We start from the raw sequence: 16,981 nt of genomic DNA, 5'->3' as shown, positions 1-16,981 counted from the left end.
GTTCCTTCGCCTCCGTCACATCTGTTCCGATGATGCTACATTCAAAAACAGTTCCTCTGACATGTCCTCCTTCTTCCTTAACCGAGGTTTTCCACCCACGGTCGTTGACAGGGCCCTCAACTGTGTCCGGCCTATCTCCCGTGCATCCGCCCTCACGCCTTCTCCTCCCTCCCAGAAACATGATAGGGTCCCCCTTGTCCTCACTTATCACCCCACCAGCCTCCGCATTCAAAGGATCATCCTCCGCCATTTCCATCAACTCCAGCATGATGCCACCACCAAACACATCTTCCCTTCAGCCCCCCTATTGGCATTCCATAGGGATCACTCCCTCCGAGACACCCTGGTCCACTCCTCCATCACCCCCTACTCCTCAACCCCCTCCTATGGCACCACCCCATGCCCACGCAAAAGATGCAATACCTGCCCCTTCACTTCCTCTCTCCTCACCGTCCAAGGACCCAAACACTCCTTTCAAGTGAAGCAGCATTTCACTTGCATTTCCCCCAACTTAGTCTACTGCATTCGTTGCTCCCAATGTGGTCTCCTCCACATTGGAGAGACCAAACGTAAACTGGGCGACCGCTTTGCAGAACACCTGCGGTCTGTCCGCAAGAATGACCCAAACCTCCCTGTCGCTTGCCATTTTAACACTCCACCCTGCTCTCTTGCCCACATGTCTGTCCTTGGCTTGCTGCATTGTTCCAGTGAAGCCCAACGCAAACTGGAGGAACAACACCTCATCTTCCGACTAGGCACTTTACAGCCATCCGGACTGAATATTGAATTCAACAACTTTAGGTCGTGAGCTCCCTCCCCCATCCCCACCCCCTTTCTGTTTCCCCCTTCCTTTTCTTTTTTTTCCAATAAATTATATAGATTTTCCTTTTCCCACCTATTTCCATTATAAAAAGAGAAAAAGGGAAAAAACAATATTTATTTATTTATTTATTTTTACATCTTTTATGCTCTCCCCACCCCCACTAGAGCTATACCTTGAGTGCCCTACCATCCATTCTTAATTAGCACATTCAGATAATATCAACAACTTTAACACCTATGTGTTCTTTTGTTCTATTGTTGTTGACATCTTTTGATGATCTGCTTCTATCACTGCTTGTTTGTCCCTACAACCACACCCCCCCTCCACTTCTCTCTCTCTCTCTCTCTCCGCCCCCCCCCATCCACCTTAAACCAGCTTATATTTCAACTCTTTCTTGGACTCAAACTCAAGTTCTGTCGAAGGGTCATGAGGACTCGAAACGTCAACTCTTTTCTTCTCCGCCGATGCTGCCAGACCTGCTGAGTTTTTCCAGGTAATTTTGTTTTTGTTTTGGATTTCCAGCATCCGCAGTTTTTTTGTTTTTATAAATTTTGTCTTCTGGATTCTAACTAATTGTCAGTATCCTGCTGTATACGCAAGCAGCCTCACATTTTGCACATCTAAGAGAACAGGTGTTCAAATAAATGGGTTTTGATCTACAATATACTTCATTTCAAAATCTGTTAATAGTTCATTCTTTATAAATATGTTCAATTTTTAATACTGTCCCTTGTTTTGCTGAGATTTATGTTTTTATGTCTTGCATCAGTCATAGGTATGGAAGCTAACATTTTCTAAATTGTAGCTGTAGACTGGAATTCAAATCTATACAAAGTTCCTTTTACAAACCCAGCTGCAGGTTATATAGATGAGTCTTGTTCTGCAGCTGACCATCGCTATTCTGAAAGATTTCTTTGTGGAAAGTTTTGTTGATTTTTTTTTAAACACTGGTATATTTAAGATTGCAGTATGTACCATTCCTGCCTGTGGTATCGTGGGTAAATGCATGATGCAGTACTGAGTGATACAGTTCACAAAGGTTCATCGTTTCAACCAAGAACTGTTATTAGCTGATCTTAGTTGGGACTACAGTTAGCTTCAGTGTCTGAAGACTAAAGCTGTAGGAAAAGACCATTGACTCCAAATGAACTTTTGGGCTGATCTCAAACTCAAAGTTCAACTAAGTTATTAAGATGGAGAAAATTCACCTAGGGCTCAGTTACTGATCACCAAGTGACCCTTTTAGAAGGTGTGCATATGTAAAAGTTAGGTGAAACCAGGACTAGACTTGGCTAATATCCTTCATCCTGGGAACCCCCAGGGGGTGAATTCATGTGGTTCTGTGAAAGATATTTAAAAGTTTGAGGTGTTACATCCCATAAGCCCATATTTCCATGATCTGAAAATTCCAAACAAATCCAGCTGAAAGGGGCTACCGATGAGAAGAGATAGCTTAAAAGAGAGTATATGATGAACAAAATAAACGTGTGATTGGGGGAAAGAGAGACTCAAACTATAGCAGTCTATATATTATTATACATTATGTTAAATGGTATGACTTGAAATGCACGTTTATATCACAATGTTATTCATACTGAATGGAGTTGATTTCTGCTCCTTTTTCAATAAGGAGTATGATATTCCAGCAACGTGCTAGAGTGACTGAGGATAATAGGGCCGTTAGCCTCAAAAGAACAGGCTGAACGGTAGTATAAGTCTGCAACAAGATTAAGATAACTCAAAAGTGTAGAATTTGTAAGTTTTGGTTTTGTTCACAGGCACCAAAAGTTCAAGTTGTTCCTATTTTTTCCAAAGAAATTTCAGCAATAACTCATAATAAATGGAGAACAAAAAATTCTATTTCACAATAACATCGTGAAATCTGTCAATTTCATTTTTTCTCATCCTGCCTAACCATTTCTCTGTTTTACTTGAATTGAATAAAATTTGGCTGCTGAGAAGACATGCTAAAACATTTTTTTTAAACTTCAGATTGCAAACATTAGAACCTGAGCACAAAAACTGACAGGGCTTAGAAGTTTTTGAGCAAGTTAGTTGGTTTACCATTGTTCTTTTAAACTTGAGTTCTCTTGATTGGCATCACGATTGACAGGTTCCTGTTGGTAGGTTTCTGGTTTTTGGATATTTCCTACTACTTCAGTTCTGATCTATTTTTTCGAGCCAATCATTAAAGCCTGCAATTTTTTAAAAGTGTAATGAGTGTGATGGAAAAAGTGTGACCAAAGTCCCACATCTGTATGAAAGCGCTTAAAACTTCCTAGCTCCAAGGACATTGATGCTGTGCCATCATCCTCTACAGCATTGCCCCTTCTGCTTCTGGCTGTATAATGAAGGGGGCAAATTGAATAAGGTTCGCAGCTTCCATTCTCCTGCACCAGTCAAACACCCATTTTCTCCAATATGATATAAAACTATTCCATGCTGTTGGACTCCTTTCCATTATTGCAGCATCTCAGAATTATCTGACTTGTCCCATCCAGATCGTGGGATGCCCCTTCCACCCCTCGCTTCAAGCGTCTATTAACTCCAACATTTCAGACCTCATAATCACTTCCACAGTGCTCCATCCCAGTACTTCAAATACCTCTTGGATGAGGTCAGTTTGCCACTACCACCTACTTCGAAGTGTTCCCTGCCTCAGGCCACCCTCCCAGAATTTTATACCTCTATTGCAGAGAGCTAATCCCCAAGACATCATCTACACTCCAGTACATCCAAACTGCAGGACCCCATTTAAATTGTTAATTCATTAAGTACCCCTCCCCAAATGTCTTTCCCCCACTCCCTCTTTCTCTCCCCCACCCCAACTGAGCTCACTGACAAATGCCATGATTTATCAGATCCATGTACCCAATGTTGTGTTATACCTAGCGACTTGGAACAACAAATATCTTCCCATTTTTTTTTCTTGCTTTTCCTAAGGCTTCACAAAACTCTAATGTTTTAGGTCGGAGGTACAAATGTTTTGGGGTCCTTCAGAAAATGCAATTAGAATAGGTTGATAATTCAAAAACAAAAATGTTCAGGGATTTTGGTGAATCCTGAAGCAGTAAGGGACAAAACTATACGAGGAATCTGAGATTTGTTTGTTTAAAAAGAGAGCAATGCACTTGATTTTCAATTTGTCATGTTTTTTAAGTTATTTGCCCTTTATCCTTTGGCCCACCCCTATTTTTTGGGGTAGGCAGCCAGTTTGTAGGCCTTCGCCGTGTAAGCTACAGCGAGGCTTTTAGACATGCACAGGAATGGGATTGGGTTTCTTTGATTAATGACTTACCATGTAGTGAACCTTTGGCTTACAATTTTTTACAGACCCACAAGGGCTGCTTGGTGTTTACTATTTTGAAGCTACAATAATCAGGTTACTGTCTACCTTAATCTGGGATATGGGTGTTCAGTACTACTTTGAGACAGCTGAACGACTTTCTGCAGGGAATATGGAGCTAGCATTTACTGAGATGATCTTTCTTACAGCCCTCTGCAGCATCCGTTTTTGAGCAAATGAAAGCTTTTCATAAATTATAAAAAGTTTTGAACCTGTTATCATGAGGCTGCCGATGTTTTTTGTGGAGCTGTAACTACTCCTGGAATGTTTGCTCCAGTTGGTCAACTATTAACCTGGGATCCTGACGACATCATTAGTTTTGCCTGATATTAGTTTAAAAGTTGTAGTGATCCTCTATCCTGTTTTTGTGTGCACTGAGTTTATGTTCAAAATAATATACACCATAAATTTAGTTCAAAATTGGATTGTGGCACAAAATATTCCACCGTGTGCTTGTCTATCTTCCATAATTAGTCCTAGATGCCTCTATGTAGTTTAATGTAGCACTGATACGTTTTTTTTTGGCAAACAAGATAATGATGACAAAGCCATCTGTCCTGATGTAGGTGTTGATTTTGATGTATGTGCACTTCACCCTTTCACAATCCGTACATTTAATTTGAAACCTATGGAAACTACATTCCATTATTAAACAGAATAGTCATTTTTCAGCCTCGAGCATGAGTGTTTTATCACCCTCAATTAGAAACTGTAAATGCCACAAATATTACCTGTTTTCACATGGCAGTGAGACAGCATGGAGCCTTTTATTCCTCAGCACAATTTCATATCTGTACTACTTCTGTCTAGGTGGTAGAAATAGCCACCCTTACAGAACACAGGCTGACCGAGTGTGACAAGAAAGACAGTTTTGGGAAATGTCATCGTTGTGGTGAAGCAGTAGCAAAAGAAGACCTGCAGGAACATGTTACGATGAAGAGTTGCAATGGTAAGACAAAAGATGTTGTAACCTAATCAAATCTAGTTTTGCTCGGTTTTTGTTCCTTCAAACGATTTAAAAATCAAAGTACGTTTGTTTCGCTTTTAAACTAAAATTAATAACATTAGTCTAGTCCGTACCACTTAAAACATTCACGTTTAAAACGGGCAGTTGCTTATAGAATCATAGAATGGTCACAACAAAGAAGGCGGCCATTTAGCCTGTCAAGTCCATGCTGGCTCTCTGCAAGAGCAATTTAGCTAGTTCCATCCCTGGTCGCACTGGAACTTCTTTCTTTTCACACCGATGCTTATCCAATTTCTTATTTAAAGTCGCAATTAAATCTGCCTCCATCAGACTCTGAGGCATAGAGTTCCAGATCCTAGCCTCCTGCTGCGTAAAAAAGATTTTACTCAAGTTGCTTTTGTTTCTGTTGCCAGTCACCTTAAATCTGTCCTCTGCTTTTTGACCCTTCGGCCAATAGGAACAGTTTCTCTCTATCTACTCTTGTCTTTTTCACTTCCTTCCTAAAATTCACATTATTCCACTGGTATTTAATAGAGGTGCATCATAACTTCATTGTTTTTGTACTCTATGCCTCTATTCATAAAACCTAGATCCCTTTCTAAACTATTTTAATAATACATCAGCTAAAGAGCAATTAAGGATGGGCAATAAATGCTGGCCTAGCCAGCGATGCCCACATCCCATAATTGAATAAAAAAAAGTAATAACCATTATCCATTTGCATTAATAACAATTTCAGAAGTTGCCAGTTATAGCATTTTAAGTGTTCCATGTATTTCAGGCAGAAACAGAAGTGCTTTTTTTTTGGCTGGTCTATTTTTTATTCCGTCTCAAACCGTACAAGAAAAGCAAAGAGCATCATTAGGTAGGGTTGGTCTTTGTTAATTTATATATGCTGTGCAAATTACAGCTGGTATTATCAGCACAATACTGAATCAGCCCAGAATAAGTTGTTCCTTTTAATTTAATATGGGCTAGATCTTATGTCAGCAGCAGTGAATGATGAGACATTTGCTGCTGTTGTGCTTAGGACCATCAGAACTCCTGACCCGTGCATATGTGAGGTAGTTGCCTGGAAAGTTTAAACTTCCAATGGGCTGGTTTGCACTGCCAGGACACTACAAGAATGTTGTGGACGCTGACCTCTGTGTTGGATAATTGTGCTAGATCATCGATACTTAATCAAATATTTATCCTAGTATTGTCCCAATGTTTAACTTTTGTAGGTCAATGATTAACCTGACTAGCCCTCCCAACCGCACTGCACCCTGATTACTCCCCCAACTCTCATCCTACCACTCACCCACCCAATCGCTCACTTTGTATTCGCCATCTTGGTCTTTCGTATGGTTTTAGGAGCAGAAACTGTCATCACAGTTTTAATGTGCAGTTCCCTAACCAGTCCAATTCACTACTGGAGAGCAAATGTTACTCCAGGATTTCACCCTCCAATCTGATTCTGAGAAACGATGTTCTTATGTGCTCCATGGTTAGGCCAGGGTTTCTGCAGTCGCAACCAGGTAAGGTTTTGTGGTGCGACACGTACGTATGAACATGTGAATTGGGAGTTGGAGTGGGCCATTCAGCCCCTCAAGGCTGCTCTGCCATTTAATAAGATCATAGCTGATCTGATTGTGGCCTCAACTCCACCCATTAGATAGCCACATCAACCATGTCCAGTCCATACCCTGTTGACAGTTGTCCACATGCCCCTGGGGAGATTGAAACCTGGTTGTTGAGATGTTGAATTGGAGACAGTGTTTATTTGGGAGGGCATTTTCTGTCCAAGCTTTCCTCCAGCTTTCAGAAGTGTTATGGAGTTAAGAGATGTTCAATTCGTATCCAGAAGGCGTTTTGTAGAGTCATGTGGCGAGTGAGGGTCTTGAAGGTCTCTGTGATGGGGAGGCCTAAGTTGTTGTTGATGCAATTCACTTCTCTGTGTGTTGCTATGTCCTGTCAAATGGAGGGAGGCGCAAAATTTGAGAGGACTGGTAACCACTGAACTAGAGTTGGTCTCAGAATTCCAGAGATTATTCTCATTGCTGAAAGAAGTTATGCGTCAGTGAGTTTGGTGTGACATCTTGAGGCCCATACAGTTGTACAGTACTCAGCTGTTGAGAAGACCAGAGCTATGGCAGAAGTGCGGAGGACGACAGTTTTTGCACCCCAGCTTGTGCTGGTGAACTTATAGATGATGTTGGTCTTTGCCGCAATCTTTCGGAGGGTGTGATGGTAAGTTAGGGAGCACACTAAGATCAGATGAGAGTTTGGTCATACTGCACTCTCTCTCCACCGAAGGTGATATTTAGGGTGTTGTGCCTTGAGGTTTTCAAGGTGGAATGCAGACACGAGGGACTTGGCTGGGTTTGATTGCAGTCTCCACTTGTAGAAATATTCAGCCATTTTGAACAGTTCAGAGTTTAGCGTGGCTTCCATATCTTGGAAAGATTTTCATTCATATTGTCAGGGCAGTATCGTTGGCGTGGAAAAATTTTCATGATGATGTGATAGGCCTGACACTTATAGATGTTAAAAAGCGTTGGTGCCAGGACACTGCCCAGTGGGAGACTGTTGATCAGTGTTCTTGGAGTGCTGGTGTTGTCTTTATAGATAGACCTTTATCCTTATGTTGCACAGAAATATCCACAGCAGCTGGAGTAACTTTTAAAAAAAAATCACTTCATTGCCCACTCATCCACCTAGTCACCCACTTGCATGCACTCGCATGCACACACTCCACCTGCCCTGGCTAAAATCATCACTTCAAGATTAATAACGCCATCGGGTGATGCAGTTGCACATGGAGCCACTGGAGCATCTCTAACCATCTTGCTGCCTTTTTTCTATTAAATTATTGCTCCAGAATTAATAAGTTGAAATTTAATAAGTCTTCGTTATTTATTTGATCTGTCTTAAAAATGCCTTTTTTATTTTGCTTCCATACTAGCATGTGCATAGATAATTTAGAGACTTCATTTGTAGAGCAGTTGGAATATAGAATCATTGTACATGTGAATAGTTTGTCTGCTTGGTGATTTGCTTTCTGGACAGCGATCAACAACCTGCTTTGATTTGTTATTGCCATAGAAACTGGACAGATTTATTGCTGCAGAAACCATAGCCTATTGGGATGGGGAAAAAAAGCTATGGAAAGCAAACAATTAACATATTGTGCATAGGCTCATCAGTGGTCTGTTCAAGTCCTTTCAATTTAATCTGTATTGTAGCCTTTGGAGTTGACCTGATTTCATCTTGAAATGTATTAGTTACTGAAAAATCATCCCAGCTGGCTTAAACATTGTTGGGACCTCTGAGCAATTGCATTAGTTTTAAGTTTATGGGTTCTCTACAATTCACACTTTCTTTGCAGTCAGAGTTGGAAAGTGCATGCGTCAATACTGCATTCATTTTGTTTTTGCTAGATTTTATTTCCATGCCAGACTTGCTCAATAGTCAACATAATCAATTTGCTTCATTAACATTACTTTTTTATAGTAATAGCTAGTTCATAATCTTAAAGCCTCACCCTCAGCCTTCTCTTTTCTGCATGTTTTTACTGATAGTTATAACCTAAGTACTGGCATCATCCTTAAAGCTTTTTTGCACTTTCACCAGTTCCTCAATGTCATTTCTATCACACGGAGATGGGCTGTTCACTCTACTCAAAGTGTGGTCTCACTGAAATTTTAGAGAAATTTAACTTACCTGTTTTTCAACAAAATTTTAAAAAAAGTGGTGGAAACACTCAGCAGGCCTGATGGCATCCTTGGAGAGAAAAACCTGCTTACTTTCTAACTTCATTGTTACAACCAGATGAGGAGGAGTTGAATGGTTCCCCTCGTTGTCCTTTCCTTGTTTAACCGCAACGGATTTTTTTTGCTTGACAAGGATATACTTGTCAATTCAGTGAGTACGTAAATATCTGTGCTGTGATGATATGAGAACCAATAGGACAGGTTTCTTGAGTTTAACAAAGAAAGCGAGTAACTTTATTATACTTAAATTGATCTAAGTAAAATAATAAAATACGTGCTGACTTTCGTGCGCGCACACTCAACGTTCTCACACACAAATACAGATTACCAAGTGGGGAAGGATAGGTTGTCCAAACTAGAGCCCAGCAAAAAAGTAAGAGTATACATTCTGTAGTTTGGCGACTCAGCTGGCTTCAGGCTAACTCGATGGTCTTGTGCTTTCGATTTAAAAATTTAGAAGGCTGAGTTTGTCAGGAGACTGTAGTGCTGCATTGGATACTTTAAAGAAATCTCTGTCTGCAGCAGGACGTCCCTGGATGATAACAGTCAGCAAACAGGGCTTGAGGCTTACCGGGTGGGATGGAAAAAAAAGGGAGGCAGAAGGGACCTCCTTAAACTGCTTGCCCTCAGTTCTGCTGAAAAAACGTGCCTAAAACATAAAAAAGGTTGGCTTGTCAGGTGACCTTGCTTCTCCAACTGCCAGCAGGATTTAACAAAAAAGGTCTGGGTATTCCAAAGGTGACTTGATTAGTTCGTATCTGGAAGCTAACATAGCCAGGGCCCCATTGTCCAAGCGATTAGTCTTAATGGACCATCTCCAACAGTTGAATACCTCGGGTGATTGCCATAGATGTTTTGCTAATGAGAAAGGAGTCGTGAGCCCTGCACACTCCCCTGAAGTCATCATCTTTGGGGTTTTCAAACAGACTGACTCCACTTCAGTGAATTGGAATGTATTGTAATGCAAATTGAGGTTAGCCATCACAGGCTGAGTTCCAATCAGTTTAGTCTCTGTGTTTTTAAAAAGTCTTGTTTTCAGATTTCCAGCCAGTGGATTAAAAATCATTGTTTGGCATAAAGCACATCTTCATGACATTATGCATGCTGTGTCTCTCTTATTCCCTCTTCCTAGTATGGTAGGCTGGGTTGGATGGATTCTTGATTATGGGGTAGACAAAAAGTAGGGGCCTCAATCAGATCAGCCATGATCTTATCAAATGATGGTTCAGGGTCGAGGGGGCGAATGGCCTACTGCTTATGTCCTTCCATTAATTCAGTTTGGTTCTTTACTATTTTTTGAGCGTGACATTTATTATGAGCAACTTTTCCTGTTTCATTTTTGCCTTCATTTTTAGTGATCCAAGTAGCTCTAGCTCTATCTTCACATGGCTTTCCTTTCACCCATTCAAACATTTTCCAATTTCCCCACTTCATTCCCCAGAGCTAGATCCCCATTGGACTAGAAATACACTGATAAATAATGTTCTACCATGCGTACTTCAGGAATTCCTCCCCTCTTTGTCCTTAACATTATTTTCCCATAAGTTCTTGTATCCTTCTGAAACTTGTTCCTTAAATCTCCTTCCCATTATTTCATGGCCTGTAGTATACACAAAGCAACATTATAGCAATGTTGGATACAAACATATGTAAAGTTAGTGCACAGTTATCATTTGTGAAAATTCAGACATCTACCCTCATTGGATGTTTGATATGATAATGTGCGAGAGGAACACTAGAGATAACAGGGCCAGCAGTCTTTCAGGACAGACTGAATGGTAGTATCAGTCTCTGACACCATTGACGAAAATACACAACATAATTGATGGGAGCCAGTAGGTGTGGGAAAATAAATAGAAAATTCCTCCATTGGTGTTTCGTTGACCCATGAAGATTAGAGTGGCATAAAATTTGATCTCGGTTATGCACTGAGTTAACTAGAATAGCTTTTGTGTTCATGGGCTAATAAGTAGGAAAAAAGGGTTTTGGCCTGGATATCCACTAATGCCTACTTTGAAGCACTCATTTGGAAACTGACATGAGCTCAATAGCCAAATAGCTTCCTTGTTGGGCTTCAGTTTTTTATTTTTGCGCCAATGATAAGAACGGCTAACGTTTTGGGAGGAACAGAAGGCTCAACAAAATAACCTTTAGACAAATAGCCACAGAGCTCTTAAACCCTAAATAACTTATTATTGTACTTGTATGCCAGCATTTAATGTATGACTTTGCATTTTCATACTTTCCTCAAGAACTTTTCCCCCTTGGAACTAAACTAAAGAAAGTTACCATTGCAGATTCCACAGATCAGGCTCAGTGACAGGACACGTGGGGTAATTGTGAGTGTTTTTGCGACTGGAAGACTATTTCCAGTGGCGGTTTTGCAGGGCTCAGTACTTGGTCCCCTTCTTTTTGTGGTATATATTAATGATTTGAATACAAATGTAGGGGGGAGTGGTCAAGAAGTTTGCAGATTGCATAAACATTGGCCGTGTGGCTGATAGCAAGGAGGATAGCTGTAGACTGCAGGAAGATATCAAAGGACTGGGCAGGTGGGCAGAAAAATGGCAAATGGAATTCAACCCATAGAAGTGTGAGGTGTTGCATTTGGGGAAGTCAAACAGGCAAGGGAATACACATCAAATGGGAAGGTACTGAGAGGTGTAGAGGAAGTGAAGGACCTTGCAGGAATGTCCACTGATCCCTGAATGTAGCAGGACAGGTCAATAAGGTAGTTAAGAAGGCAAATGGAATCCTTTCATTTATTAGCTGAGGCATAGAATGTAAGAGCAGGGAGGTTACCCTGGAACTATATTAAACATTAGTTAGGCCTCAAGTTGAGTATTGTATGCAGTTCTGGTTACCTCATTCAGAAAGAATGTAATTCCATTAGAGGGAGTATGGAGGAGATTTACAAGGATGTTGCCAGGACTGGAAAATTGCAGCTATGAGGAAAGATTGGATAGGCTGGGGTTGTTCTCCTTGGAATTGAGGAAGCCTAGGAGAGATTTGATCGAGATGTATGAGGGGCCTGGATGGAGTGGATGGGAAGGGCCTATTTACTTTAGCAGAGAGGTCAGTGACTTAGAGGCACAAAATTAAAGTGATTGGTAGAAGGATTAGAGGGCAGATGAGAGAGAAAAATAATTCCCCAGTAGGTTGTGAGGGCTCTGGTACACACTGCCTGAAAGGTAGAAGAGGTAGAAACCCTCAATCATTTAAAAGGTATTTGGATATGCACCTGAAGTGATATAATCTGCAGGGCTACGGACCAAATGCTGGAAAGTGAGATTAGGCTGGGTGGCTCATTTTTCGGCCAGCAAGAACACAATGGGCCAAATGGCCTGTTTCTGTGCCATAAACGTTCTGTGATTCTATGACAAGCAGCCAGACTGGATTTGCTCCTGAATTTTGTGGAGAGGACATTTCTGGGGCAACGTTATTGCTGTACTGAAACAGAGCATTCACCTATTTCATGATGCCACATGAAGTTAATTGAATTGGCTGAAGACTGGCATCTGAGAATGTGGAATTAGGAAAGGGCTGCAAAGGTATTTGGATATGCACCTGAAGTGATGTGCTTCAGTTGATATGCCTGGCTGGAGTTGGTGACAAGCTCTTCAGCCTTGTGTTTTGCTCTCATGCTGGGCTCTGTCATCAACAAGGATGTGAGAGGGGAAGTCAGTACACGTACATGGTGGGTGATCACAAGATACAGATCAAGACTGGGAATCTTGGCTAATTTTATTTATGAGGAACCCTGACCAATTGTAACTACTCTGGAACTGCTCCAACTACTGTGATACAGACTTATCTAACTGCACCACACTGGTGGTATATTTGCTCCAGCAGACTTGGAGAGTTAAATTAAGTTTTGTTGTTCTTGTCTCACCTTTTCCTAACTTCTATCTTTTGCGACTTCTGTTCTTTTGTTTCGCAATTTCTAGCTAATATCTTATACTCTCTGCTTTCTAATACTTTTAAATATAATTCTTTGGTTTTCCTCGTCTGTATGGATACAACCATTCAGAGCATTACAAAATTGGCATCCAAATTGTTCAAGGAATAATCTGCCAGTGTATTGGATGCCAGAACTTTGTGTTCACATCGTGAAAGCAAGTACCAGGAAGAGTTGCTGCAAAACTGATTTCTTGGAATATAGTGCCAGCAGCTGATGATGCTCTCATGATTTGACTCCTCCAGGGCATTATAGCAATTGAATGTTCTGTTTTTCAGTGAAGCCCTTCTCCTCTCCACCCCCACACAAGTTGTAATCACCCCTCTTCCCCTCACCACAGACACACGTCATCCCAAAGCCGCTTTGGGGCTTTGCATGCATGCCCACACACCAACCCTTCTTCCCAGCTCACCACACCACCCCCCCCCCCCCCCACTCACTCTCTCACTCAGCAGCCCCTCTTCCCAAACCTTACAACCTCACCCTCACCTCTACCCATCACTCATTTATTCATCAGCTCTCTCCTCTGCCCCCCTCTTCAGTCTAGTTGCCGGTACCAGCAAACCAGAGTCGCAAACCTGGGATAAGGAACCTGTACAACGTTCAGACAGAAGCAGAAATACAGTAAAGTTTGAAGCCAATGATAGTCACTTGCTCAGTGACTGTGTTACATTTGCCAGCTGCTGCCTAAGCCTAGTCAGTGCACAAACATGTTTGGACCACACTAGCTGCTAAAAGTGTTTTCTGAAGTTAAAGAGCACTTGGGCTCACCATCTGTCCTGTGTTGTTTGACAGAATTGATCTAGTGGGTCCAGGCCTGTCCTATCAGTGCCTACCTCTCCACAGTCGCCATTGGTGCCTTGCCAATACACATCATATTTAACTGTTAAACCACAGCCAAGTCCATTAAGCTTCACTGAATATCAATCTGAGATGCCTTGATTTTTTTCTCCTTCCACACTTATTTCACTTGCTGTGAAGCCAGTTGTAATACCCCTAATTGTACTCTTTGCTGAAATCAAGTAACTCAACAGTGACCAAAGAATAAGTCTGGGAGGTGATGGCGTAGTAGTATTGTCGCTGGACTAGTAATCCAGGGACCCAGGGTACTGCTCAATAAAAAAAGTTTGGAATTAAATCTGGATCATGATTGTTGCCTAATGCCCTTTAGGGAAGAAAATCTGCCATCCTTACCTGGTCTGGCCTACTTGTATCCAACCACTACAAAGTCTCAAAAAAGGAAAGAAACCAAACGGACCATTCGGCATCGACTTAGGCACTGGAAACGACAAGAGCAAACTCAGCTGTGTCAACCCTGAAAAGTCTCCCCCGCTAACATCTAGGGGCAAGTCTGTCTCATAGACTAGTCAAGCAACAGCCTCATGGAATCAGATCAGAGGTGATAATGATCAAACAGATAATGTCCCTGACACCACCATCACCATCCCTCAGTATGTCCTGTTCCACCAGCAGGACAGACCCAGCAGAGGTGATGGCACAGTGGTGTACAGTCAGGAGGGAGTTGCCCTGGGAGTCCTCAACATTGACTCTGGACCCCATAAAGTCTCAGGTTAAACATGGGCAAAGAAACCTGCTGATCACCACGTACCGCCCTCCCTCATGTTGAACACCACTTGGAGGAAGCACTGAGGGTGTAGAATGTACTCTGGGTGGGAGACTTCAATGTCCATCGTCAAAATGGGCTCGGTAGCACCACTACTGACCGAACTGGCTGAGTCCTAAAGGACATAGTTGCTAAACTGGGTCTGCGGCAGGTGGTGAGGAAACCAACAAGAGGGAAAAACATACTTGACCTCATCATCACCTGCCTGCCACAGATGCATCTGTCCATGACAGGTAGGAGTGACCACCGCACAGTCGTTGTGGAGCCGAAGTCCTCCCTTCACATTGCGGATATGCTCCATTGTGTTGTGTTGAATGGGATAGTTTTTGAACAAATCTAACAACTCAAGACTGGGCATCCATGAGGCACTGTGGGCCATCAGCAGCAGAATTGTACTCGAACGTGATCAATGGCCTGGCATATCCCCCACTCTACCCTTACCATCAAGCCAGGGGAGCACCTCTGGTTCAATGAAAAGTACAGGAGGCCTGCCAGGAGCAGCACCAGGCATACCTAAAAATGAGGTGTCAACCTGGCAAATTTATAACACGACTACTTGCGTGACAAACAGCATAAGCAGCAAGTGATAAGCAGAGTTAAGTGATCCCACAACCAATAAATCAGATCTAAGCCCTGCAGTCTTGCCATATCCAATTGTGAATGGTGGTGGACAATTAAACAACTCACTGGAGAAGGAGACTCCACAAATATCCCAATCCTCAATGAAAGGGGAGCACAGCACATTAGTGCAAAAGGTAAGGCTGCAGTATTTGCTACAACCTTCAGCCAGAAGTGCCAAGTGGATGCCCCATCTCTGCCCCTTTGGAGGTCCCCAGCATCACAGATGCCAGTCTTCAGTCAATTCAGTTCACTCTACGTGATATCAAGTAATGGCTGAAGGCACTAAATAGTGCAAAAGCTAAGGGTCTTGACAATATTTCGGCAATAGTACTTAAGACCTGCCGCACCCCGAGCAAAGCTGTTCCAGTACATCTACAACACTGGCATCTACCCAGCTATGTGGCAAATTGCCCTGTTATGTCCTGTGCACAAAAAGCAGGACAAATCTGACCCGGCCAATTATTGCCCTATCAGTCTACTCTCAACCATCAGTAAAGTAATGGAAGGGATCATCAACAGTGCTATCAAGCGGCACTTGCTTTGCAACAACCTGCTCACTGACACCCAGTTTGGGTTGTACCAAGGCTATTCAGCTCCTGACTTCATTACAGCCTCAGTTCAAACATGGACAAAAGAGCTGAACTCCCGAGGTGAAGTGAGATTGACTGCCCTTGACATCAAGGCCGCATTTGATTGAGGGTGATATCAAGGAGGCCAGCAAAACTCGAGTCAATGGGAATTGGGGGGAAAACACTCCACTGGTTGGAGTCATACCTAGCACAAAGGAAGGAGGTTGTAGTAGTTGGAGGTCAGTCATCTCAGCTCCATCACTGCAGGAGTTCCTCAGCCCAACCGTCTTCAGCTGCTTCATCAATGACCCTCTATCGTAACGTCAGAGGTGGGGATGTTCACTGCTGATTGCACAATGCTCAGCACCATTCGGGACTCCTCAGAAACTGAAGCAGTCCATGTCCAAATGCAGCAAAACCTGGACAATATCCAGGCTTGGGCTGACAATTGGCAAGTGACATTCATGCCACACAAGTGCCAGGCAATGAGCATCTCCAACAAGAGAGAATCTAACCACCTCCCCTTGACGTTCAATGGCATTACCATCACTGAATCCCACACTATCAACATCCTGGGATTTACCATTGACCAGAAACTGCTCTGGACTAGCCATATAAATACTGTGGCTACAAGAGCAGGTCAGAGGCTAGGAATCCTGCGATGAGTAACTCACCTCCTGACTCCCCAAAGCCTGTCCAGCATCTACAAGGCGCAAGTCAGGAATGTGATGGAATACTCCCCACTTGCCTGAATGAGTGCAGCTCCCACAATCAAGAAGCCTGACACTGTCCAGGACAAAACAGCCCGCTTGATTGGCACCACATCCACAAACAACCACTCCCTCCACCAGCCACGCACAGTAGCAGCAGTGTGTGCCATCTACAAGATGCACTGCAGGAACTCACCAAGGCTCCTTAGAAAGCACCTTCCAAACCCACGACCGCTACCATCTAGAAGGACAAGGGCAGCAGATAGATGGGAACACCACCACCTGGAAGTTCCCCTCCAAGTCACTCACCATCCTGACTTGGAAATATATTGCCATTTCTTCACTGTTACATGGTCAAAATCCTGGAGCTCCCTCCCAAGCAGCACTGTGGGTGTACCTATACCACATGGACTGTAGCGGTTCAAGAAGGCAGCTCACCACCACCTTCTCAAGGGCAACTAGGGATAGATAATAAATGCTGACCCAGCTAGCAACACCCATGTCCTATGAATGATCTTTTAAAAAAAATACTCGCTTCAACAGGAGAGGAGCTTTTTTCAGCTGATTTGGTAACTACTACATGCCAGTAAACTTTACTCAGTTGTGGG

General features: G+C 42.6%; 1 protein-coding gene and 2 non-coding genes across 7 annotated transcripts in view; all 3 read left to right on the top strand.

Annotated features, from left to right (window-relative positions):
• The window catches only part of cep104 (centrosomal protein 104), a 258,319-nt gene that overhangs the window by 178,721 nt on the left and 62,617 nt on the right, over positions 1-16,981 (top strand). For all 5 annotated transcript variants that reach the window (XR_005945259.1, XM_041205856.1, XM_041205857.1 and 2 more), the window contains one exon: positions 4,980-5,118. Coding sequence is in view for 4 of the 5 variants with exons in the window: in XM_041205856.1 (XP_041061790.1) it covers positions 4,980-5,118 (139 nt within the window). In the remaining variant the exon portion in view is untranslated. The remainder of the gene's footprint in view (positions 1-4,979; positions 5,119-16,981) is intronic.
• LOC121288777 lies at positions 2,418-2,551 on the top strand. The gene has a single exon (XR_005945450.1). It is a non-coding gene; the product is annotated as a small nucleolar RNA U109 (small nucleolar RNA).
• On the top strand, positions 10,565-10,691 carry LOC121288776. The gene has a single exon (XR_005945449.1). It is a non-coding gene; the product is annotated as a small nucleolar RNA U109 (small nucleolar RNA).

Source organism: Carcharodon carcharias, chromosome 15, assembly GCF_017639515.1.
Source record: "Carcharodon carcharias isolate sCarCar2 chromosome 15, sCarCar2.pri, whole genome shotgun sequence".
Lineage (NCBI taxonomy): Eukaryota > Metazoa > Chordata > Chondrichthyes > Lamniformes > Lamnidae > Carcharodon > Carcharodon carcharias.
The sequence above is the reverse complement of the archived record's forward strand: the minus strand, read 5'-3'. Positions and strand labels throughout refer to the sequence as shown.